General features: G+C 38.7%; 1 protein-coding gene and 1 pseudogene across 1 annotated transcript in view; one reads left to right on the forward strand and one right to left on the reverse strand.

Annotated features, from left to right (window-relative positions):
• NEGR1 (neuronal growth regulator 1) overlaps window positions 1–27,724 on the reverse strand; it is a 663,072-nt gene that overhangs the window by 189,840 nt on the left and 445,508 nt on the right. The window contains exon 6 of the mRNA XM_075536828.1: window positions 25,816–25,967. Within this exon, the coding sequence (XP_075392943.1) occupies window positions 25,816–25,967 (152 nt within the window). The remainder of the gene's footprint in view (window positions 1–25,815; window positions 25,968–27,724) is intronic.
• Window positions 26,434–26,807, forward strand: LOC142436351 (cyclin-dependent kinases regulatory subunit 2 pseudogene; annotated as a pseudogene).

A 27,724-nucleotide genomic window follows, 5' to 3' on the forward strand; every position in this document is an offset into this window, starting at 1 on the left:
ACCTGGCCAACTGGCTGGAAGAGATTCGTATTTGTACCCATTCCAAAAAAGGTGACCCAACAGAATGCTCAAACTATAAAGCATTATCATTGATATCACATGCAAGTATAATTTTGCTGAAAGTCATCCAATAACAGTTGCAACAGTACATTGACAGGAAGTTGCCAGGTTTCAGGATGGATTCCAAAAAAGACATGAACAAAGTACATCCTGGACATCTCCCATGGAGCTTGGTTGAAAGAAGAGAACACCAGAGAGATGTTTATGTGTGTTTTATTGACTATGCTAGGACATTTGACGATGTGGCCCATAACAAAGTATGGATAGCATTGACCAAAATGGGAATTCTAGAATACTTCATAATGCTCATGTGGAACCTGTACATGCATCAAGATGCAGTTGTGCAAACAAAGCAAGGGAATACTGCCTGGTTGAAAATCAGGAGAGGTGTGTGTCAGGATAGTGTCCTCTCAGAATACTTAGTCAATCTGTCTGTTGAGAAAATCATTAGAGAATCTGGGGAATATGAAGAAGAATTCAGTAAGGCTTATAAAAAATGGGATATGCAGATGACACAATACTGCTTGCTGAAAGTGAGGTGGGCATGAAGTGCTTGCAGTTGACAACCAAAGATTGTAGACAGTAATATGGGTTACAACTCAATGAAAAGACATACGAATTCTCACACTGGACCAATAACTAACATAGTAATAAATGGAGAAAGTTTGAAGTTGTTAAGATTTCATCTTACTTGGATCCACAAAAAAATACTCATGCAAGAAACAGACAAGCAATGAAACAATGCATTGCATTGGGTAAATCTGCTGCACAAGATTTCTTTAACATTTTGAAAAGAAAATGTTATTTTGAAGACTAATGTTTACTTGACCCAAGATGGTATTTGTAATCACCTCATATGCATGTAAATGTTAGATGTTGAATAAGGAAGACTGAAGGAGAACCAATGCATTTGAATTGTGGTGATGGCAAAGAATACCGATAGTACCTGGCACTGCCCAAACCACAACCCCGTATGTCCTGGAAGAAGAAAATCCAGAATGCTACTTGGAGCCAAGGATAGAGAAACTTTGTCTCACATCCTCTGGAGATGTTATCGGAGGGACCAGTCTCTGCCACAGGATATCATGCTTGGTAAGGTAGAGGTGTGGTGGACAAGAGGAAGACCTTGGACAAGACAGGTGGACACAGTGGCTGCTGCAATGGATTCGAACATAAGGACAACTGTGAGGATGATGCAGGCCGGGTGGGACTTTGTTCACAGTGGTTACTGGGAGTTGGAATCCACTTGAAGGCCACTAAAAGCGAAACTCTACTCCAGGAAAATGAGTTGATTCTTCCCCCCGATAGGGTCTAATCATTGCTATGGATAAGTGCCCGTGGGATTCTTCTTCTCTGATTCTGAAAATAAGATAATACAAGGAGGGCTTGAAAGGGAGCCATGAGCAGATAAAAAAACAAAGGAACCAACAGACAAGCATAGATCCAGAAATGGGCTCGCCCTAAACCCTAACTCCAACAAAGGAACAGCCAATGTTTTCCTCCTGGCCCTGATTGGTACTCACCCTGAGGAAGGGAACACAGAAGTCATAGGTGCTATAACAAAATGTGGCGAAGAAATTAGACGGTGCCCGGCCATCCGATAAAGCAGCATATGGACTCTTAAAGGCTTGTCTGCAAACAATCAGCCATCTAAATGAGATGCCCACTAAGTCCACATGGGAGGAACACACCATCCCCAGTCACTGAAGGATCGTAAATCATATAATCCGAAGTCAAAGGATGAATTTTATCAGAGCCCAAATGGTGAGAATCGGGTCTGCAGAAGGCTGTTGATGGCAGTGGGAGCCCGAGATACCTTTGTGGGAACGATGAGGAAACAAGCCCCGGGATCTCCCTCTATCCAGGGAGGGAGGGGGGAAGTGATCACTAACCCGAGGACACTGGAGAGATGAGTATGGAGGATCAAGAAGATACACCGGACTGGAACAGGAAAGACCTTCTTAGGTGTTTCCCCCTCTGATGTACGCTGGACTTGACCTGTTTTTCAACATTTTCTGTATTTTTGTTTTGTTTTTTGTTTTTTCATATTAAGGTTTATCTCAGAGGTGTTATGTCATTGGGGTCACCCTCTTGAAGTTGTGTCATATGTTTTCTGGTTTTTTGGTCTGTGAAACCCAGGATTGGTAAAACTAAAGGGACAGCAAGTAGAATACAGGTTTCGGGGTGGGGGGGTGTACAGTTGAGTGGGGATGGTAACAGGGTGCTGATTTTAAAGAATCCAGGAAAGAAAAGAATGTTTGGACAACGACTGTGGTAGCATTTGTACAATACTGCTTGAAAATATTAAACTATGGAATTACATGATTTATGTGTTAACTCCAAATTTATAATAAATTTTAAAAAGAAAAGCCTAAAACATTCACAATAACATAAAATTTAAAAATAAGACAATAATTAAAGCTTTCTGTTTCATATTTCATCATAGTATTGTAGGCTTGTGTGTGGCAGAAGACTTTTTTTTTAATTCCAGAGCACCATTATAGAAATTGTCACATTCAGCCTTTGGTGAAGACAGCACTGACCCAAATGGCCGGGCCTTGAATTAGGTTCAGCCTATGGAGAGGATATTATGGTCACTACCATTGATAGAAATGAATGCAGTTTACATAGAGGGAGAGAACATACATGTATATTAGGATCGCAAAGGGGTAAATTATGGTAAGGATGATAGTTATCCATGAATATATATTGTATCCTTTTTTATAATACATGAACCATATAATTTAGGCAGAGCACACATCTGTCACAAAGAAAGAACAATTTTTTCATCTCCCCATGCTGGGTCAATGGGCCCCAATCAGTAAAGTCAGTAGGGCACAGTGTTAGCATACTTTTGGTATTTTTAAAGCAATAGATGAGCTCTTCTCTTCCACTCGTTTTTTTTCTTCTCATAGTCTAAAATAAGAATATAATGTTATGACCTGGATTGGTCATTTAGGACCTTGAAAGTAGATACTACAAATAGTGGAACAAAAACATCAAGCAATCTATGCCTGGAACTGTGAACTTCCATCCTAGCCCTGAACTGTCTATCACAACCTTTCACAAGAGAGAAAACGATGCTCTAGCTCATTCAAGTCACAGTTATTTGGGGGTCCAGTGCTTGCAACAGGCCTAATCCTAGCTAGCAAAGGTGTTTTAGATGAATTATCCAGTAAACTACTCATAGTTTTAAAAATTGTGCCAGTATCTTAAAATCTCACAATTTTAACATTTAATATACAATTTTTAAAAAACAAATAAATACCCCTGAGAATAGCAAAGCTCTGATAAGTATGGCATATAAAATTTGGTTCAAAAGAGCTTTAGTTTACCTTCATTCCTTTAACTATATGCTTCTAGACTTTTGATGTAGATGTTTTTACATTCAAAGAGCCTTTTGAAAATCCAAATGATCATTTATAATTTCAAAGAATCAGCTATGAAGAAGTCTAGGACTTTACTGTAACAATGAGCATGGCATAATCAATCCCGAGGAAATAACCACACCCCTAGAACCTAGAAAACATAAACAAGCTACATCAGATACTTTTTTTGGTATGTAAATATTATAAACAATATGCTTGATGGTGGCTATAAAAATTGAAGTCAACACTTGGTGAAATTAATATCAATCCAGATTTCTATGTGCACACACACACACACTATCCTGTTACAATAATTATTTCCAAGATTTATTCTATGCTTCTGGAAACAGCACCATTTCCAGCCCGAACTTAACTGCTGCTTAAACTAATCAGTCCATTGCACTCTTCTTGTAAACAACAATAATAATGAACCTACAGAGCACAGGATCTTTCAAAACTCCTCAAAGCTAGGTCTCCCTCGTGTTCAGTTCATCTCTGGTTCAGTAACAAGGGATAATAATGTTGTTTTTTGTATTTTCAAATAATGTTCCTAAATAATCAGCAGCAAAATCCTCACTTGAAGGTGGTTTCTCTAGTATTGAAACCTGCTCTCCTTAAATTCCTGAAACCATGGATCTATAGCTAGAAACAGCACTCTATTGCATTTTGCTGTTATCTCATTTTTAATTGAATCTGCAGGCAGTCGGATTTGACACTGGCCATGTTGAATAAAGCTGCCGTACTACTCTCCCGATCCTTCTCTTTCCCCACACGCTCCCACCGGAGCGGCTAAGAGACAGTGGAATACATAGGCATGCTTGTAATAGTTTCTGATTAATAGTGGAGCTGGGTCTGTGTTAAGCCATCTCAGCTCTTTCACCTAGTTTTGTCATAACCAACCAAAAGATGGGGCTGGAATCTGAAATATAGCCTCTCAAAACAAAAGCAAAGCAAAGCAAAACAAAAACATTAATAAAAAGTCATGTTTCTCCCTAGAGATCTTAACTCTTCCTTGTTCTAGGCCTGACGGTATATACTATGCTGGTATTTTATTATATAGAATAAACTATAACTATATTAGTAAACCTATATTTATTGGGTATTTTGGGATATGGAGGTAAGTTAAATATTTATCAGTTAGTTCATACCATGCTATTATTATCCAGATAATTTTCTGATAACTAGACAACTGATAACAAGTCTAGGAATCATGAAGGAATAAGGGTGCTAAACTCTATTTCACCGATCAAAAAGGAAGATTTTGCTGCTGTGCATATTCACAGGCCTTTCTACCACATACAGTAGTATTTGAGGAAAGAAAAATTTATCAGATTGTAAACTTAAGACTGTAAATTAGGGACTGGCTTAACATCCTGCTAGATTAAAAAGTTAGGAAAGGCTATATTAGCATCACATTAAATATTTGAGTTCTAGTCATATTACTCCACCACTTTTCTATCAGTTTATCATCCTGGGTGGCTCGTGTGTTGGTGTGACGCTGGCAGCTCTGTCACCAGCATTTCAAATGTCAGCAGGGTCACCCAATGGGAATAGGTTCCAGCAAAGTTTCCACGTTATCCAAATGAATAACATCAGGACATTGTCAATTACTGAAAATCTCATGGCTAGAAGCAGAAACATGGTCAGAGAGAGTTCCAGAAGAGCTCCCCTGGTCCAAACGTGCTCAGAATAAGCAAGCCTTTGAGAAGGAAGAGCCTTCTCAAACTAGAGTTGACCATAATGACTTGGATCTTATAAAACTATTACAACCTTCATCTACTGATAAGGCATGAGTTAAATTGAGGATAAATAGCTGAAAGCATCACTTAACAACTGGAACTTGGAATCTATGTGGTATGGATATAGAAAAGCTTCAAGCTGTAAAAAATATAGATGGAAGACTTAAAGATGAACATTCTAAGTGTTAGTGAGCTGAAATGTCCTGGGATTGGTCATTTTGAAACAAAGTATCACATGGTCCAGTCTGCCAGGAACTACAGGTTCAAAAGGCTGCATTCATGTTCAAAAGGACTTTCAAGATCTATACTGAAGTACAATGCTTCCTGTAACAGGATAGACTATCTGAATATCAGGAAACACAATCAATAGAATGATTATTCAAATTCATTCGCTAACCACTAAAGCTAGTGGTGAAGAAACTGAAGAATTTTACCAACATCTGCAGTCTGAACTTAAACATGAAATCAAAATGCATTGATAAATAATGGCCGTTGGATGCAAAGGTTAGAAACAAAAAATTTAAAAGAGCAGTAGTTGGAAACTATGTTGTTGTTTTTTTCCTGATTGACTACATCGGTGGGAAGAGAGATGGAGAAACTCAATAGCAGTAGCTAAAACCAGGCCAGAGACTAACTGTGGAACAAACCATCAATTGCTCTTATGTAAGTTCATGAAAAGTACTATGGAAGTATTTTTCAGGTAAAGTCCATGAAAAAACCATGGACTACTGAAAAGACAAACTGCTCTGTGTTGGAAGAAGTACTATCAGATTGCTCCTTAGAGGCAAGGATAGAGAGATTTTGCCTTACGTACGTTGGACATGTTATCAGGAAGACCAATCCCTGGAGAAGAACATCATGTTTGACAAGATAGAAAGTAGTGGAAAAGCTGAAGGCCTTCGAGGAGATGGATTGAGCCCATGGCTGCAACAGTGGGCTCATGCATTGGAACAGCTCTGAGACGGTACGGGACAGACAGGGCGGCGTTTCCTTCTGTTGTGCATGACGTCACTCAGGGTTGGGACAGAGTCCACTGCACCGAAGAGCGACAATAGCCAGTTCAGATTGAAGTTGAAGGAACTTAAAACAGGTCCATGAGACTCCAAGTACATCCTTGAGTCCATCTCACCTGGATTTCAAGAACCCCTCCATAACATATTTGTTGCATTGAAACCAATGATGAGCTGTGGGATGACATCAAGACCATCAAACATGAAAGAAAGAAGAAAGAAGTCACTATAAAGACAGAAAATAAAGAAAAGATCAAAGTGGGTATCCGAAGCAACTCTGAAACATGTTCTTAAGTGTGGAGAATCTAAGACCAGCTGGAAGAAATGATGCATTCAAAGAAATGAAAGGAAAATTCTGAAGGGAAACTTGAGAAGACAAAGTATACTATCATAATGAAATGTGCAGACCCCTGTGGTTAGAAGACCGAAAAGGAAGAACCCCTCAACGGCACCAGAGCATATCTTTCCTGGAAAGACCTAAAAATGGAGGAGTCCTTGCAATATTGAAAGAGTCTATCGGCAAAATGTTGAAGGATACTGGAAACATCAAGACAAAATAATACTAATTTAGAAATTTTTGAAGGTTCATGAGGGAGAGGGACATGGGGAGGGAAGGGAAAAATGAGGAGCTGATGCCAAGGGCTCAATCAGAAAGCAAATGCTTTGAGAAAGAAGAGGGCAACAAATGTACAAATGTGTGTGACACAATGGATGGATGGATTGTGATAAGGGTTGTATGAGCCCCAATAAAACGATTCAGAGAAAAAGAGGATGGGAAGTATAAATGGAGTCAATGTACCAACGAAGCATTCGACCTTCAACCAGACCAGAAGGTACAAGAACCAGTGATGCAAAGGAGGAGCTTTAAGCTGCACTGAAACCATTAGCCAAAAACAAGGATCCAGAAATTGATATAATACCAAGGAGAATATTTCCATAAGTTGATGAAGCAATGGAAGCTCTTAGAATCTATGCCAGGAAATTTGGAAGATAGCTACTTGGCCAATTGACTGGAAGAGATCCGTGTTTTCGCCAATTCCAAAGAGAGGCGGCCCAACAGAATGCTCAAATTATAAAACAATATGAATATCACACACATGTAAATTTTTGCTGAAGATCATCTGACAATGGTTGCAGCAGTAGACTGACAGGGAGCTGCCAGAAATATAGCCTGGATTCAGAAGAAAACATGGAACAAGAGATATCGTTATTAAGTCAGATGGATCTTTGATGAACAATGCAAAGGCATGCAACTGTGTGAATCACAACTAACTATGCGTAACCTTGAGCACAATGGGAATTCCAGAACACTAAGCTTTACTCATATGGAACCGGCACATACGTTAAGAGGCAGTTGTGTACACAGAACATGGGAATAGAGTGCATGCCTTAAAATCAGGAAATGTGTGTGTCAGGGTTGCAACCTTTCCCCATACGTATTCAATGTCTGTGCTGAGTAAATCATCCGAGAAGCTGGGTTACATAAAGAAGAATGGGCACCAGGAGTGAAGGAAGGCGTATTAACAAGCTGCAATATGCAGATGACACAACCCTGCTTGCTGACAGTGAGAACATGAAGTGCATGCTGACGAAGATCAGGGGTTGTGGCCTGTGATGTGGCCTACTCAATATACAGAAAACAAATATGCTCTCAACTGGACCAATAAGTGACACAGTAATAAATAGAGGAAAGTTTGAATTGGTCAAGGATATCCTATTGTATGGATCCACATTCAGTGCCCATGGACGCATCAGTTAAAGAGATAAAATGACACATTTATTTAGGTCAGGGGTTCTCAACCTTCCTAATGCCATGACCCTTGAATACAGTTCCTCATGTTGTGGTGACCCCCAACCATAAAATTATTTTCAGTGCTACTTCATAACTGTAATTTTGCTACTACTATGAATTGGGTAACCCTTATAAAAGAGTTGTTTGAGTCCCAAAGCAATCGCGACTCACAGGTTGAGAACTGCTGCTTTTGGTAAATCTATTGCATGAGACCTTTTTAGAGTATTGAAATTGAAGAATGTTACTTTGAGGATTAAGGTGTGCCCTACCCAAGCTGCGATGTTTTCTTTTTTTAATCATTTTATTGGGGACACGTACAACTCTTATCACAATTCATACATATATCCATTGTGTCAAGCACATCTGTATATTTGTTGCCATCATCATTCTCAGAATAACTGACTTTTGATTGAGCCCTTGGTATAAGCTGCCAATTTTTCCCCTCCCTCTCTGCTCTCCCCTCCCTCGTGAACCCTTGATAATTTATAACTTATTATTATTTTGTCATATCTTACACTCTCTGACATCTCCCTTCACCCACTTTTCTGTCGTCCATCATAGGCATGTGAAATTTGGGATTTGAATTAATGTGCTGGTAAAGAATATTGGTAGTACCAAGGACTTCCAAAGGAAGAAACAGATCTGTTTGGGATAAATACAACCAAAATGCTCTTTGGAGGCAAGGATGGTGAGACTTTGTGTTTGGACCTACTGTCAGAAGAAACAAATCCCTCAAAAATGGAATCATCTTGGCACAGCAGAGAGTGTATGAAGTAGAGGAAGGCCCTCAAGGAGGTATCTTGAAGCAGCAGCTGCAACAATAGGCGTGAACATAAACACACCTGGACGGACGACAGAGGGCTTGGCTGTTTCATTATGTTGCACTTAGGGAGGGTTGCCATGAGGTGGAACCAACTCTAGGGCTCCTAACACGACATTGATATCAAAATAACGAATAAATCAAAACATCCATTTTATCAAAATAATGCATCAGCGCGGGGAAGTAAGTGCTATTCTTTTAAGAAAAATTTGGCACAGAAAGAACATGAGAATCTAGTAAAATATGAGGAGATGACAAATGAGTATATGGCCAAAAGAATGACAAAGTGATAGATGAATTAAGACACATCAGACTAAAAGTCATCTTCACCATGAGCAGGGCTGTTTCACTTGCAGCATAATATAGTTAATGAATCAAAATATTAAAATAATAATTTGGCCATTTTGTTACCCAGATTTTGAAATTATCAAGAATATAAGAAAACATGCTTTTGGCTGATAGCACTTTATAAGATGGTAAAGAAAGTGTCATTTCCTTGCAAGGTTATTCATGTGCTGCCATCTGCCTTCAATTTCAATCTCCAGTCTGCACATTTCACCCTTATTTGTCCTCTGTACTCCAGCTGTTTGGATTAACTTTACTCTCATATTTTTCATTTTCTCTCACCTCTAGGAATTGACTACATTTTGTGGAAACTTTTGCATCCCAAACCTGCCCTTCAAAAGTAGCATTCTCTGACAGTACACTAATCAATTTCCTTTAGGTCATGCTTGTGTTACCAACGTAGATTATAACTAGGCAGTGGCCAAAAGTGGCTGAGCTTGGCTGCTAAAAGAAGGGTGTGCAGTTAAAACCCACTAAGCCACTCTCTAGGAAGGAGACCCAATGATCTGTAACGATTCAACCGAGAGACTGCTATTGGGAGTCCACCCTGTCACAGCGGGTAGCCCTGAAGTGAAATTGACTTGACAGCACCCAACAAAAATACAACAGGTTCAAAAGTGGAATGAGTAATGGCTAAAGTTCTATCATAATGGCGATATTGTTCAATCCATTATCCCAAGTTATGTAGCCTACAAAGTATGATTGTCTCCCTTAAAACAATAAACTATGTACAATAACAAATTTATTTATTGTTTTCAATGTGTGTTGCCAGTGGACTTTGGTATGATGTGAGATTCATCCTACTTCAAATAAGTTTTGAAAATACATTCTTCCTCCCATGTCTTCCACAAAGTTGGAGGAGAAATAAGAATGAATCCTGAACCCATCATGATGTTAATCTGAGGCCTTGGAAAACTGATAACCACATAATACGTTTTTCTCTTTGGTGTCATAGGATTTATTTATTTCAAGACAAACATCCTCTGAGGCATTAAAATTGAAAACTAATGAAATGATGTTGCTTAAAACCATATGGAGTAAGAAGGAGACATAGTTTTAGAAATAACTGCAAGCTGATGTTCTGTGTGGAACAGAACAAATAAGAAATGCTGCATGTATGTGAGGATCCTTAGATGCATGCTACTATGTTTTTAAAAAGTTACTGTTGAGCTAACTCCCTCTTATGATGAGCCCACATGTTTCTGAATAGAACTACTTGGGGAGGAGTTTCAATGACTAGTATCCCAAAGCGCTTCAGGTGCTTTTCTACTCAAGGTGCCATCAATGGGATGCGCCCTTTCATTTTTGTGGCTGGTGGTGAGCATTGAACTGTCTGGATCGCCAATTGCATTAGGGATCATTATAAGGATACTGAGATACTGAATCAAATAACCCCTACTCCAAAATCATGATAAGGAACGTATATATAATGAAGTGAATAGAATTATATAAAAAGTTAAGGAAGGCGTCTAGTGTATAAATTTATTCCATTGCCAAGTGCTTTGTGTATGCTCTATTCTTCTGCCTTCACGTACACTAAGTATTACCAAGCCCATTAGGCAGCTGGGCAATTTAAAGTTGAGGAAAGTTACATCATTTGTAGGGCAAGGAAGTTAGCCTGTGGAGGAATTGGAACTGGCTTGTAGCAGATCATGAGAGATAATTGTCAAATTTTCTGGAATTTTTAAAGCTGTTATTAAACATAGCCACTATGAAAAATTAAATGATCTAATATTAAAATTAAAGAATTATACTAAAAACAAATAAAATACTCAAAGGCAGAATTTTTGAATTATTTTACTATTATCTACAAGCTTCACATTATATTTGTTAAGAAAATATCATTCAATTATGTGATATTGTACTCTATTTCCCACCAAGGCATTCAGTAACCTAATTTTGCTAGCCTGAATTAGATATATGGGAACATTCTGGAAGGAAATAGAATCGAACACCTCTTTTAATTGTAAGCATGTAACATAGATAAAGATGATGGGCTTCATGAAGTTACGTAAAAAAGGTGGATTAAACAAAAGTAACATACAAAACAAGGAAGGGGGAACAGAAAGGCATTACAAAAGTCTGTCACTCCATGGAAGAGGATTTGCAGTGTTCTTAGGTGCCAATCTTAAACAAATGTTTTGAGAAAGGAGGAAATAGTGTCATAGAAAGTGATTCTACAGAGACCTATGGACGGTCCTTTCTTGGCTCCCACCACATTAAATACATGTCTCTGTGTTTGTTTGTTTGTTTGTTTGTTTTATGTTTATGCTTCTAGAGCTATAAGATACAATTAACTTTTGGACATTTTCTCTATTAAATAGCAGTATATTATATTACCTGGGATTTTCTCTCATTAATTTTCATTTTCTACACATATTTGGTATGCATATTTCAGAGTCAGAAAAGAGTCTTTCTGAGAAGCAAAGTTTTCTTGAATCATAAGAAACACCAAAATAAAACATCCTTTGGGCAATTCTATGACTAAGAGTGTGTGTGTGTATCCAATTTTATGACTCAGTGTGTGTGTGTGTGCATACTCTTAGTTAAAGTCGTGTGTGTGTGTGTGTGTGTGTGTGTGTATGTGTAAGCCTGCTTCTCCCCAGGAACAGGAGGAAATCTTCCTCCAGATTTCAAGAACAACCAAGTTGCTTCCCAAATTGGCCATTTGCACTCCAGGGCTGAAGCTGAGAGCACACAGCATCCCTGCGTAATTCAATTGCAGGCAGAATCAATGCGAGTGTGAATGCTGCCTGGTCAAAGGTTGACCCTTAGGCTGCTACTTAAATCAATTTGGTATAAGCTAGGTTTGATTACACGTTCAGTGATGAAGCTTTCAAAAGCAATTTGGAACGTGCCTATTCAGAGGCTATTTAGTTCCATCCCAGTCCATGCTCCTGGTTACGGAAGCATCTATCTGTTTCTTTTGGTGGCGATCTGGTCCTGGAGTTGAGGAGAAATGAGAGAGGGTGAAGTGGGAGTGAGGGGATCAAGAAGAAATGTGTGATCGAATAAGCAAAAGTAAATAGCAAATGAGAACCTTCCATAAATGATATGACAGTGAGCAAGTTTAATGCTCCTTTAAAAACAAAAATATACAGAGAAACCTGAGAGACCCAGAATTTAATGGAGCTGCCTTGTTTGTCTAGGTTGCCCAAGTTTTCTGCCATTGAAAGGGTGCAATCTTACCAATTTTTTCTCAATCTCTGTGAGTTGAAAATGTTTGTGTTTTCTTTCTCTGACAGGTGTCTGCCTTACATAGATTCCTGCTTTCACAGGTTCCCAAGATATAATGGTAATGAGAGGAGAAAAGAATTCACTAGTAACAAGGAAAAGTAAATAACAAGGACGATGATAACGGTGGGGATTTGTAGCAGTCTCTGATTGCTTTGGTGGATGAGACCCATTCTCTCAGATGCTGCTGGTAAGAGGATTGATGAATTAGGAAGCAAAGTGGCTGTTAAAAAGAATATCAAATATGAACTCCAGCAGGCAAAATTCTAGCTTGAGAGAAATAAACCCTTATCTTTTGCCTAGTCATAAGCTCACAGAGTGATGGTGCACGGAGAGCTTGTATTAGTCTTCTTAAAAACGTGTTTCCTTGGTTAAAGAGTTTGATTATAGATCTCTATATTTTGGAAAATATTATTATATTAACACACTGCAGTGCTCCCAAGAAGTTACGAACTTTTGAGAAAACATAAACTTCTATATGAGTGTGCTCATTAATTCTTAAACCATAGGCTATTATCCTGCTGCATTTAGAAAATCTATGGCTACGTCTTGTCTTAGGAAGTGTTTTATAAAACTTGTGATTCCTTCTAAGTGGACTGAGTGGTGACCCTAATACTTTTTGATAAGAATTGTGAACTGCCTCACTAATTAAAAAGCTAACACATGCGCTAATTGGATTGATTAGGAAAATCAAGAAAGGCAACTAATGTGTATACAACTATCTAATATCACTCTAATATCACATTTTAGAGTGAGCTAACACAATTCAATTCTTTGCCTTAAAACTGTTGAAGAACAAGTTTTGTGAAAGCATGGGGGGTGGAAGAGAGAGACAGAGAAAGGGAGAGAGAAAGACAAAGAGAGGGTGAGAGAGAGAGAGAGAGAATAAAAGCAGAAAACTTCAACCAACTATAAATGTCTTAGATAATCCATAGATAAAATAACGTTCCCATGCAAGTAAGTTTTGCTCGATTTATTTAACTATTATTTATGTACAACTGGGCAGATAACTCATCTGTGTTTTTAGAGAGGGATCCTAGTTGAATTACTTTTATATGTAAGGAAATCCTGTCCATGGTGAGCAAATCCATTCAATGAGGACATGCCTTATTTAGTCCTTTCCCCAGTAATTTTATGGAAACTCCTTTGGCCCTTTATCCAGAATATCAAAATGTACAAAATAAGGAAAGTTTTATTGTTTTTTCTTTGCTCACACTCTCTTAATTATGCCTTGCACAGAAAGGGAATTAAATACTTATAATTAATCGGGCCACTCTCATCTCTGGTTCTTACATTAGCGACCCTATTTCCTTTGCTTTTTTTTTCCCGAGAGAGAAATCATAGTGCTCAAATAGAGTTGCAGAAGGAGCTCAGACGTTAGCCCTTCATCATGGGCTCCACAGGGGTTCTGCTAGTGCAGAGGCTGAGTATTCAACTGCTACTTCAAAGGCTGGTGGTTCAAACCTATTAGCTGTTGTGTGGAAGAAAGATGAGGCAGTCTGCTTCCATAAACAGTACAGCCTGGGAAAACACCCGGGCAATTCTCTATGCTAGAGGGTTGCCATGAGTCAGAATCCACTCAAAGGGAAAGGGTGAGTGAGTCTATGTCCACACCACTAGATGATGCCTCAAGTATAGTTAAAGCTGCAATGGAAACAAATGCAAGCCAGGTTAATATTCTTTAAGAGGCTTTTAGAGCTGATGGGACGAGATTGTCTCACAGGATCTCTAATAGTATCTGCCACAGGAAAGGCTAAGAATGTTCTATTGTGGGTAGAATGCTCTGACACTTTTTCTTTAGTCTGGGAGTGTTGGCATGTTTTCATTTTTACAAGGCCCTAATAGCCTCCACTCCCATACACACAGGGTCATATTTTAGCCTGATTTGTTATAGGGTTAGAGCTTTGTGAAATAAAATAGCAAGCAAGGAGGTCCACTCTGGTGCCTTTTCATAGGTTATTAGCCCATAGAATTGAAACTGTGAGCATAAAGGGAATTTCCCTGGGGACTAACATGCTTTGTAGAGATGACAAAGTGATCCGGCCAGCAGTGCTATTGAGAAAAGTTTATGGAAACTCACCACCGAGCCAAACGCATTAAAATACAATTTTCCTGTCAATAAAATATAATTTAGAGCTCAATAACAAAAATGTACAGAAGCAAAAATATTGGCAAGGTTTCTACATTGTTAAAGAGTGAGTATAACTGTAGCAATCAATCCATAAATACCACTATTTTTAACAGATACAGATTTCTTCACATTTGAAGTATTGACGCCGAAAACGGATTAACTACAGAATTCTTCTTAGTTTACAGATGAAGAAAGTGATGTCCAAGAATGAATGGCTTTATCTAAGACTCTAGTCTACAAGGATGCTCTGACTTAAACAGTGGTTCTCAATCTTCTTAATGCTGCGACCCTTTAACACAGTCCCTCATGTTGTGGTGACTCCCCAACCATAGAATTATTTTGCTGCTACTTCATAACTGTGATTTTGCTCCTGTTAGGAATCAGGCAACCCCTGAGAAAGGGCCTTTCAAGCCCCAAAGGGGTCACAACCCACAGGTAAGAACTGCTGAGTTAGCCTGAACTCAATGGCAACAGGTATGTGGAAGAACCTCTGTAAGATAAGGGAGCACCTTAGGGCACAGAGTGGCCCTGATATGTTTTGTGGTTAAATACGAAAATTCTTTTATAATTTGTGTTTCATTATATAATTTCCAGAAGCCTGCACCATTTTTAGGCTAAATAATGACAACAGCAAATATCCAGCCTCTCTTCTCCCATCGCCATGTACTGACCCATTGTCAACGATGGGGATGTATGTGCAGCGCCAGTAGCTTGAAGCTGCTGCTGTCAAACTGCCTCTTAACCCGAGAGAAGCACATCAACAGAGTAATTAATCTTGTACAACCCTCTCCATCAACCTGTCCACCCCTCCCCCATTCCCTACAAACGAATGCTTATGTGCATGGGTGATTTAATTAATAATTCTAATGAAAAGATAACATGATAACAATATGCAGAGGTGCAGTAAATAAGTGAATTAAAGAACTGATGTTGCTCATTTGAATATCTAGTGAGATAAAGCCATACACATTATTGAGGTCATGTACATATTAGCTTCCTTTGGATGATCATGTCCATGTATTATTATTCATGAAGGAGAGTGAGAGAAGGGGGTTAGTGCGTTAACCTTTAATGAGTAGGTGGTGGTATGGATTAGGCAAGAGATTAAACATTTTAAATGTCCCATCTAATTTAACCTTCACTACACTCTGCAATAACTATTTTTTCTATTTAAAAGTAAGGAAAATTGAGGCTCAACTATTGAGATTGAGAGAATTTCCCTAGACCATGTGAGATTGTGGTCCCAATCTGACCCGTCTGTTTCGGAAGCATATTGTCCTTCGCCCGCATAGTACAAGGAACACTGGTGCAAGGTAGGAGGTGAGGAAAGCAATTCCACCACCAATTCTGCAGGGACTGTGTTCAAAGGGGAGCTCTGCATCACCTTCTTATAAGCATTGTTTCCCTCACCTAGAATGTAAAAGGATTGGTCTAGAGACTCTGACTCTAGACCAGAATTCTCAAACCTGATGCCTTAAAACTCTATGTTTGTTTGCTTGTTGCGAGGATTTCTATGTGGCATAGAATGGAGGAAGATTGCCAGGCTAGCACCAAGTCAACCAAACTAATTCCAATTTTATTTTAGTACTAAAAAAGAAAAACCCCCACCTCACTGGCATCAAATTTACTCTGACTCATCCTGGCCCTACAGGACAGAATACAATGGCCCTGTGGGCCTGAGGCTGTAAGGTAGAACTATCCTTGTGGGTTTCTACTCCGCATGAGTGGAAACCTTCATTTTCCTCCCCTGGAGCGCCTGGTGGCTTTGAACTGGTCACATTGTGGTTAGCAGCCCCATGTGTAACCCCCTGTGCTGCCAGTGCTCCCATTTTGATATTAAGGGTCTACAGAAGGTTTCATTTGGGAAAGGGAAATCATTCTACTACTTACAGAAATGTGCACTTAATTGATTAATGTGTGAGACCTTTAGCGCTAAGGTTCTGGCAGTTGGCCTGGGTAGCTGAGACTGGTAGCACTTGGGTTGGTTTCCCAGGAGGTGCCGATTTGGTTCGTTGGAGCACCACAAGTTTGACAGCCATTCTCATTGCTCCCACCTGCTGAGGATCAACTCTCACCATGGCAGCGAATGACCTTTATGTAGCTCATGTTTCAGGAATACACACAGGTTCTAGCCATCAATTCAGGGAAGAAGAAAAAAATCCCTCTTGCTTCCCTCATGCAGCAAATCTGTATACACACCTGCTCTGTGTGATCATTATGAACATGCACACGTGTACGTGTCGGCTATAGCCCATTCGATCGGCGGTGTTACCCATATCAATATTATATGTAACAGAAAACCCGATTTTGTCAAGTATTTATAAGTAGAATGTCCAGGAAAAATTTCCCATTAACATTTTAAAGCCGTGAGAATAAAACGAGTTGGCTCACACTCTGACTTCAATAATCACCAAGTCTAAATTTATTACGGCCTCTTTCAACCAACATGAAAACACTATCTCTCTTCAGCTGCAGGAGGGATCAATTTCAATCTAAAATATGGATCATTCAAATGTGTCGTCTCACCTTTCATGTGGAATTAGAGTTCATTATAACAGGCAAAGGTAACAGAGAGCCTATATTGCTGTTTATTGGCATGTGGGGCATTTGAAGCAAGCAGAGAACGGAAATACTACTTTCAAAGGCACAGCTGATTCAATATTCAACAAATCAGGGGAAAATATTGTTCACCTGCATTAGTCACATTTAAACAGAACAAAGCTGTCTCATTAACCACATTCTTACTATTGTCAGCAGTCCCTTCCATTTTTCTTTTTGAATCCACTCGTTGACGTACGGGCCATACGAAAAGAGGGGTTCCTATCAAATCAAATGGGCTGAGAATAAACACTCTCGAACGTGAGCAGAACATTTCCATAAAATTAATCAGAACTGACTTTATGTTGCATTTGAATTTGGAACTTCATTATTATCTCCGCCGTGAAAGCGAGGTAGGGAAAACTCCATGTTGGTAGGTCCTTTGAAATGTTTTATATTTAGCGTGTACCACTTCTGAAGAAAATGTGTGTCAATTGAATAAGGTTAAAGATACACACATAGATACAATAGTCCCTGCAGCATCATTTGGATTGATATTCATGAAAAGGATTCGACACTATACTTTTTGGAAATGCATGACGTCCAGACGTTTTGTAACACTATTTTACCTATTGGGGGTTACATGCAATATTAAGAATAGATTTGTCCCCTATATGTCATATATTGGGACTTAAAGAATGAGCACACTTAGGTGTACTACGCTTTTGTAGCTAACGATTCTAGTCTTTCCTTAATTAGCTTTCCTCATTCCCTTTCAGCTCACCCCTTATACATGCCCTATAATGAACATGTGTTCCATTGTGAAAATGAGAAATCACACACAGCCAGCATGCTTAGCTTATAGAAATGGCTGTGAGTTACTGGTAACTGCACACTGCAGCTGCTGGCATCTACTTGATGAATTGGGCCCACAGATGGCAGGATGGGACTGTTCAGTTCACTTTCGTTAAGAAGAGTCTCATCAGTTGCTCATATACAAGAAGCAAAGAATACAGTTGAAAATAAAATCACAAATAATTGTGAATTTCAAACTTTTTGACTTAATAAGGAATTTTGCTATGAATAGTTAGCACATTGTCATCCATTATTAATCTTGTGGAAGCACTTTCTCCCTGAAGTTGGAGTACAGAAATAAGTATACTCATTCTCTCTCTCCTGTCTGCTCTCTTTCTGAGGGTATTAGCTATTTCTTAATGCAGTCATCTTACAAAAATATTTGCGCAAGTAACCTAGAGGACAAAGCCTCTGCATTCTAAGATAGTCTTTCTGTATTTTTTCACCCAAAATATTCCTTTTCCCCATACCTGAGAAAGTATATACTCTTCAGTGGAAATAAATCTAGTGATGAAATTGCCAACATTTCTATTTAAAATACAATCCTACGTACAAATACACCCTAAAGCCCACAGGCCATAGAAGGCAAAGGAATTTAAGATGCCTTCATAGTAAACCATATTTTATTCATATTAAAGCTCTGCTCCCTTTTCCAGGACTCAAGAAATATAGCAGGACATCAAAATGTTCATAGAACAATCCCATTGCGCTTCCACGATCACTTTCCATTAATTTTTGGAAGTCCTCCTAAATTGAGAGCAGTTGCCATCAAGCAGAGGCTGAAGCAGCCCTGCAGTAAAACAAAGGACGGAGTGTGGAGTTTACCTGTCCTGGGTGCTCAGTGGCTTCATGTATGGCAGTTGTGGGTGTACTCATGGCCATCAGGCTGATGAGTCAGAAAGCAAGTGCTATCAGGCAAGATGCTTCAGGCACAGTATCAGCCTGAGCTTCCTTGCAAGGCCAAGCCTCCAGAAAGCTGTTTACTACCAGTCTCTTTACCTATTCTTTAATCCCAAGCCTCAGCAACCCAGTGTTTATTCTCATTCTTCTATGAAAGCGTCTCTGCCAATGATCACCAAACATCCCCCCTAATGTTGCAGTTGTCAACAGACAGAGGTTGATCGCCTGACTTTCTATGACCCGAGGAAGCTGTGGCGTTCGACACTGCTAACTCTCCGTTCGTTGATAGCAGTCATGGCATTGTGTCTCTGCTCACGGCTCCATCAACACCTGAGCAGTGTGCGTTTGCTGGGTACTCTCTTCCTCTGCTCACTCCTCCATGTTCCTATTACTCGGATGTCTGTCCTTCTTCATGTTTTCACTACCTTTACGGCCTTTATGAAAGAACATATTGACTGACTTTCAGGTTGAAATGACCACCTTCATTTTGATAATTTACAAAACTGTATTTCTCTTCTGGACTATAAATTTAGCTACCTACCAAGCACTGACTCAAACTCGTGATACCAAATTGAACTCATTTATCTTCCTTCATTCTCCATCTCCTTCTCTAATACTAAAGCTTAACCTTATCCTATGTGCTTTTTCTTTCTTCTTTTTTTTTTTTAAAAAATCACTTTACTGAGGGTTCATACACCTCTTATGACAATCCATACATCCATCCATGTGTCAAGCACATTTTTACATTTGTTACCATCATCATTCTCAATACATTTTCTTTATACTTGAGCCCTTGGTATCAGCTCCTCATTTTCCCCTCCCTCCCCACCCTGCCCCAACCTCACGAACCCTTGATAATTTATAAATTATTATTACTTTGTCATATCTTACACTGTCTGATGTCTCCCTTCACCCACTTTTCTGTTGTCTGTCCCCCAGGGAGAGGGTTGTTTTAGATCCTTGTAATTGATTCCCTCTTTCTAACCCACCTTGTGGTGAAGAAAGCTGATGGAGCCCGGCTATCAAAAGATATAACATTTGAGGTCTGAAAGGCTTGAAGATAAACAAGCAGCCATCTAGCTGAGAAGCAACAAAGCCCACATGGAAGATGCACACCAGCCTGTGTTATCATGAGGTATTGATGGGATCAGGTATTAGGCATAAAAGAACAAAAAATAGCACTGTGAATGAGGGGGAGTGTGGAGTGGAGACCCAAAGCCCATCTGTAGGCAACTGGGCATGTCCTTACAGAAGGGTTGCGGGGAGGAGACGAGCCAGTCAGGGTGCAGGATAGCAACAATGAAACATACAACTTTCCTCTAGTTCTTAAATGTTTACTCCCCTACTCCCCCCTACTATCATGATCCCTATTCTAACTTACAAATCTAGGTAGACCAGAGGATGTACACTGGTACAAATAAGAACTTGGAAAACACAGGGAATCCAGGACAGATGACCCCTTCAGGACCAGTGCTGAGAGTCGCAATACCATACTGAGAGGGTGGATAGAAGGTGGGGTATCCTTTGTTCTTGTCCTGGTTAATGTCACCAAATTTTAGCTTGTTAAGCATTAGCTAGATTCCTGACAGTCCCTATGCTTAAGACCAGATTTCATCATTAACTTCTATCTTCTAAAGAGCTCACTGATAGCTCACCTTTGATATTCTTTGTGAGGAATGATCTTCTTTGGCCTTGATTATGAGCTAAACTGGATTTAGCCCTCTGTATTGCTCACGGATATCTTTCACAAATCATTTTGTTTATATCATTCTGTTGCTAGAGTTATTCGGTGGTTCTCTAAAATCCCAAAGATAAAGTTCAAACTCATATGCAGCCCTAATTCCTGACAATTTTTCTAGCCCTACCTCAAATACTCTCCTCCCACCTTTCGTTCAGCCAGTACTTAAGTGCTGCTGTGTCACCATATGTATCAGGCTCTTTCATATTGCCATGTTGTCAATTTATCCTCCTCTGGTGTCCTTTTGCTTGTTTCTGTTTTCCCCCTAATTTCTCTCTCTCTCTCTCTCTCTCTCTCTCTCTCTCTCTCTCTCTCTCTCTCTCTCTCTCCCTCTCTCTCTCTGTCTCTCTCTGATCACCACACCCAGACTCAGCCCAATCACACTCTTAGCCAAAGATCCTTTATAACTTGTTCTAAGAGTCATCAAAACTCAATTGATGACTCTTTTATTTGTGCTACTGTACTTTTTTGCTTCTGAAAGGAGACTGGGATGGCTGAGCGTGTTTTGAAGTAGATCTTAGTTGTAATTCATATCATGATGTTAGCGATCTTCAATGAAAGCCTGTCCATGAGAGCCTCTTCCCTGAGCACCAGTGGGCAGGATTTCCTTTGCTGCCTTACAGTTGTTTGTTGTCGGCCTCTCACGCGTCGGAACATCCTGGAGGATCAACTTCTGGTTCTGTTCATCTTTTCCTTCCCAACACCTAGCAGAGTGCCCTGCTCATTGTAGTCAGGCTTTATATATTTGAAAAATGAATGTCACCGCTGTGTGAACTACTGAGTCTCAGAACAGAACTATGGTACCGAGTCTCCTATTACTCGGAATCTCCCAGATGTCTGAACTGCCATGCTATAAACATATTTAAATTTGGAATTAAGTTCCACATAGTCTAATTTGTGTGCGGAGCAAGAGATGTGGCTCCGTTATGAGCTATATTTGGGAAATTATTTAAAATTTGCATGATTTCTCTTTGGTTTGCCAGGAAATGTTTACCATCTAAATCATTGACAAAGTAATCGAAAGACTCTCATTTAAAAAAAAGTCAATCATCTAAATATTATTTTTGAAATGAATGCAACTGAGTGTCCTTGGGCATATAATTTTGAAGTAAAAATAACTAACATGAATTGAGGACTTGATCTTGTTACAGGCTGAGTGATATGTCCTTGAATGCATGATCCTCTTCAATGTTTTTACTCTGTGAGGTAGGAGCTATTGTTGTTCCATTTTATAAGTTAGTTAACTGAGGTTTTGGAATTGAAGAAATTTGAAATGCTTCAATTGAAGTCATGAAAAAAAATCATATGTGTAAAAACGTATTTAGATAAAGGCTAGTTCAATACATTTTGTACCACACACATACACACTATACCTTTTTTAAATATCTAAACTATAGTTTGTTGCCTTTTGTCTTCTCAGTGATCTGGAAAATGTGGGTTAATACAAATCAGAAGTGAGTGTAATTTTCTCAGACTTATCCTAAATAGTTATGGATGTGATACAGATTTCCTGTGGCTGAGCTCTGCTGGAATGCTATTATCAAAGAGCAGTTTGTTTATTATGCATAAGCACTAAGCCAGGTAACACACATTTTCAATCACCCTGTCTTTAAGCTTATTATCTATTCTGGAATACAAATCATGAAACCATGACAAGTTGTTGTATCTCTAACATGTACCGATTATAACCATGCCAGATGCATTGGGTCCGTCCCTCTCTTCGGATAAGGTGATAAGACCAGATACACACTCTTTTTCCTACAGGAGCAGCTGATCTTCAGCGGCAGTGTTTTTTGTGGTTTTACTTTTTGTAATTCTTGAATTAGGTAATAAGCTAATGTATTAGATCAAGTTAGGACTTATTTCCATTCTTGAATCATGGTAGAGGTTTGTAAAATTCTCATTCAATGGCTTTGTGGAATATTCATCAGAGTTCATAGCAAAGGACCCACTGTCATCTCTTAAGTGAATTATTCTCTAAAAGTAGTTTTCAAATTGTCTTAGTCTCATTAGGATGCTTTAAAGGGGGTGGGGGGTAGTAAAAATGGCGGCTTCCAAGAGAATGTCTTTGTCCACATAAATTGCTTGGATTGGATGGCTGTCACCTGCATAGGATATTATAAAGCTTTCTAAAAATACATACAGTTAGATGTGTCTGAGTTTTTTTCCATAGCAAATTTTTGTTTGAATATTAGCACTACTCACCTTTCATATGAGATTAAGTCAAAAAGTATCGCTGGTAGATTTACAGTTCATAGCTATATGAGTTTATCTTTAAAAACTGTTTAGACATCCTCTATGATCAGTGGAAGGCGGCAGACAAGTTCACTCAGTAATATGCTTATCTTAGTCTCAGTGGGGTTTTCTTTTTAAAGTACAATAAAAATAGTGGCTTCCAAGGGGACAGACTTGGCCAGTTAAATTCAAAGCAGACGGATCAGCTCAGAGGCTACAGCATGTGTGTTTTGAGACCCCAGGCGTGACCTTGACAGCGCTTCCTCTAAGGACGCAGGATGATTATGGGACTTAATAATACTTAGAACAAGTTATTCGAAGGGGATTTTTTTGGTCTATCGTGGCAATGGGCATGCTTATTTTTCAGAGTCATAAGGACTGTCCTAAAATAATTTCATAGGCAACTTTACCTCATCCACCTTATAGACCTGTTCTTGTCCCTCCGGTCTTCGTTTGTTCTCCAAACTCAAAAAAAACATTAACATGGAACACAAGTTGAGTTCCTAAAAAATGTGGAAACTGGCATTTTGATGTGCTATCAATCACAGAGGACAGAACTGTAGGGGCCAGGTGAGAGAGAGGAATGAGGTCTTCAGAAGTGTGGACACACAATGGAGGGTCTGTGGAGAAATGGCTTCTCATTTAATTGGTAAAGGTTCCCACGACCTTTTACAGCAACAGTGTTTGACATGCACTCAAGTCCGCTTGCTTTCTTAATACGAGCATATTCCACACTTAAAAATTAGCTTGCCAACACTGAAGAATAGTAGTGCCTTATTCTCAAAAGTTCATAAAAAAAAAAACAAAAGAAATCCAATGGTGTTCTATTTAAATGTCCATTGTTTAAATAATGTGTCCTAAGTGATGTAGTATATGACCTGTCACTCCAATGATGGCCCGATGCTCAAAATGACAAACTATAGGCAAAAACATGGGTCCCGAAGCCAGATTGTCCTAGTTTGAGTCTGAAATCTGTCACTTACTAACCAGTGCCTTTGGTCACAGTTTTCATTTCTCTTTCCTTATCTATAGGGGGGAAGTGTAGCATCGACATCTTCTGTGTACTGTGAGAATTCAATGAAGCTCATATAAAGAAATTAGAATAGTCAGATCTGGGGCAAGTAAACAATGACTGCTATTCAGAACGGCTACAACGCTCCCTTGCAGATCTAGTTGCTACACGTACATACTCTGCAGCCCAAATGCAGTTTATTCTTTATTCACTAACTCATTCACTTATTCAACTTACTGATTACCTATTCAATACTGAGTGTGGTGAAATGGGGGGTAAATAATCAGACATTGATATCCTTCCCTCAAAGAGCTTACAGTTTGGTGGAAGGATCAAAACTGCCCCAAAGTAATTCTAACACAAAATAGCAGGTGCATAATGCACGTACACTTGCAGATGAAGTCATATACGAGCTTTGAATACACAGCAGTCACTTCTGAAAATTGCAAGGCAGGACTGTGTGTTGTGTCTTTATTAACAAAATATTCAAATGTTGCTAACATTTGCTGGCTCCTCAACACACAGGGAACTAATGGAGAAGGGAGATCACTAGAGTCCCCTCTGAAGATCACACGTCTAGATGTCTTTACAATCGTTTATTATTTCCCCATGATTGTTGGAAGGTTGCCAGAGCAAAACAAATACAAGTGGCATTTGCTCCTAATTTCTCATTTTCATTGTTGTTCTAGTTTTGAGAATCGGAAAGTGTGTTAGAAATTAAAATAGGAAAAAATAAATGTATTAAGCCTTAAATTTTTCATTACTTTTCCTTTTAATTCATTTATTAGTTCAGATTCTTGAATATTTAAACTACTTAAAACATTAATAACTTACTGAATTATCAATGTTTACATTAAATTGAAATTCAGATTGCTCCCTAATATTTTAATGTTTATATTATTTGAAATTATGCCAAAAATTATCTCTATGGAAGAAATGTAATCAAGTATTTCATATGATCACTTTTGTATGGCAAGAAATGTTTGTTTTTCCAGAGTAAGGCCCACAGAAATATTAAAATACATTAAATTAGAATAATAATGTGTGATGTTTAGAAATAAATACAGTAAAATAATCATATGAGAAATGATTTTATAGTGATATATGCTATCTACTATCAAAGGGTCTCCAATGTGGTAGTTCAAAGTTTATACATGAGACTTATTACAGTAGATTTTTAAATAGTAGTAGTATCTTATCTCATCTATGGTTTCTGCAAAATGGAAATTTTAATGTCTGTGTGGCAATATTTTCATTTCTTAGAGACAGTTTACTATTATAACAAAGCACAAACAAATACATGCCAGGATACTATAAAATCAAATTCAATCAATAAGAGTGATTCAGATAATACTATAGAACTTAAATGATAGTTTATTGCTTAGAATCTTCTTTGGACATTTTGAGAAATATTTGTTTTCAGAGATATTTGATGGGTGATTACATGATAAAATATTATCATCAATTTTCTCCATTCAACTCATCCTTGAGTTTGCTCTTTGTCTATTCCTAGCCTGTAGCGACAAATATATATTAAATATATATAGTTTTGTTGCTTAAACTTTATGTTGTAATCACATGGGTACAATCTTTTGTTCGCGATCATTGACTCATTATTTTGTTGATGGCACAGACTCCCTGAGGAATGTCTAAGGAAAACCAAGCAAGAGTACATTCAAGCGGCATGATCTATGTGTCCAGATGATACAATTCATTTAAGAAAACAAACAGTAAATGACACCCCCCCCAAAAAAAATATCCCCATCGTGCCACATGACATCGGTAAGAGAACATTTTCCAGTTGGCTTTATGTTTTATTTTCCCCCTGCTCTGGTATAAGTCATTTTTTTTCTAAACACATGTAGACTTCTATGAGAATAAAATATTTTTAAATATCCAAATTTATTTGGGGATAAAACCTGCCCTGTGTAAAAGACTGAAGTTTGAAAAAGAAAATTTGCAACCTTAAATGTTGTCTCTAAGAGTGAATGGGAGCCAGCAGGCGACTGGGCCATGTTGGCAATGCTCTGTTACTTACGGTTAAGAGGCAGGCTTGCGTTGGAAGTGCCTAACTTGTTGGCAGCCACGCAGGTATAATTGCCGAAGTGCTCCTGTGTCACATTGGTGACAGTGAGAATGGATCTTGTGCTAAAGTTTTGAATAATAATTCCTTGTTGACCATTGAAGAGCCTAGAAGGCAAAATAAACTTCAGGTAAATACATATTGTGAATACAATTTTCATTTCATCTTAGATAGGGTTGTCGTGGCAACCCATAGACAATTCTGACCGCACTAAAGTTAGTAAATAGCATGATAATGGCACACAGGTTTCTCTGAGTTCAGTAGATTTGGGGAAGAAGTGGCTAATAATAAGTGTGGACTGCTCCCTCCGATGTTGCTTGTGCTGTGTAATAAAGTAAGCTTAGATATTCACATGCGTGTCCTCTTCATGTGATGTTTGATAATTTAGAAAAGTCAATAGTCTACTGAAATGATATCACCTGTTATAGTCAAGAAAGGGTAAAACAGGATTAAATTTAAAGATTCTAGAGTTGACCGCATTTGCGTGCCTGCCGTTCCGTGCCGGGCCCTAGTGTGCTGCTGCTCCTGCTCTGACCCTTTCTTCCCGACCTGCCCCGCTGCGCCGCCAGCCAGATGGCTCACAAGCAAATATACTATTCGGACAAATACTTCCATGAGCATTACGAGTACCAGCACGTCATGTTACCTAGAGAACTTTCCAAACAAGTACCCAAAACCCATCTAATGTCTGAAGAGGAGTGGAGGAGACTTGGTGTTCAACAAAGTCTAGGTTGGGTGCATTACATGACTCATGAGCCAGAACCACATATTCTCCTCTTTAGACGACCGCTGCTAAAAGAGCAACAAAAATGAAGATTATTTAGGGATTTTCAATGAAATCTTCTTCAAGTTTAATGTTTATGTGTATATATGGTGTAGTATTCAGTGAATACTTGAAAAATGTACAAATCATCCGTCCACACCTGTGCATGAGCTGTATTCTTCACAGCAACAGAGCTCAGTTAAATGTAACTGCAAATAGATTACTATAAGGTGTTTAAGACATAATTTCCTTAGTTATTTTGAGTATAAGTAAATTGCCTGTTGGATTTTTACCTTGTTACTTTTGTTTATAATAAAGTTTCTGGGTTTCATTTGTGAAGAAAAAAAATATATATATATATAAAGATTCTGTTAAAAGTCCAAACTGATGATTCCTAGATGTGTTACCTAGGATCTGGATAAGCTTGGGTATTACTAGATTACACCCATGCAAGTCAGTCTTTCAGTCTTATGGCTCTAGGAAAGGATGATTCTTGGGCCAGTGTCCACAACACTATATTGACATTGATGCTGTGGGCAACCCAGACTGGCAATCCACCATTACACATAGGGTCAGAGCTAGACTGTTGGGTATAGAATCTAGACTTGTGGGTCACAGGTATGTCTTTTAGTAATGTTCCTGAGAAAGTCATTTAATCTTTCTGGGTCTCAATATGGGATTCCATTGTACCTGACCCTGTTCTATCCATCAATCTCTCTTCAAACTTCTAAGCAGTTAAACTGGCATGTCTTTACAATTCTCCATACATGGCATGCCCATGCCTGATTTACCATTTTTGAGAATCTGCATACTCTAGTCCCCATCCCCCCTTTATCTCTACCAACTAGACCTTTCCATCCCAATTAAGTCACAACCTAACATCTATTTCTCTTTTTGTATTTACTTTTCAAATGATTCTCCCCTCTCTCTGCATAACTCTTTTCAAATTGTTACACAGTTGGCATTTCCATGGACACAGATATAAATGGTATCTGGCTACCATTACTGACCATTTGTACCAAAGATTTTGAAAAGGGGATAAATGAGAAACATAGTTTCCAATTCTCATTGGACCCTAGACTTTTTGGAGCTATGTAAGGG

This window comes from Tenrec ecaudatus, chromosome 1 (assembly GCF_050624435.1).
Source record: "Tenrec ecaudatus isolate mTenEca1 chromosome 1, mTenEca1.hap1, whole genome shotgun sequence".
Taxonomy (NCBI): Eukaryota; Metazoa; Chordata; class Mammalia; order Afrosoricida; family Tenrecidae; genus Tenrec; species Tenrec ecaudatus.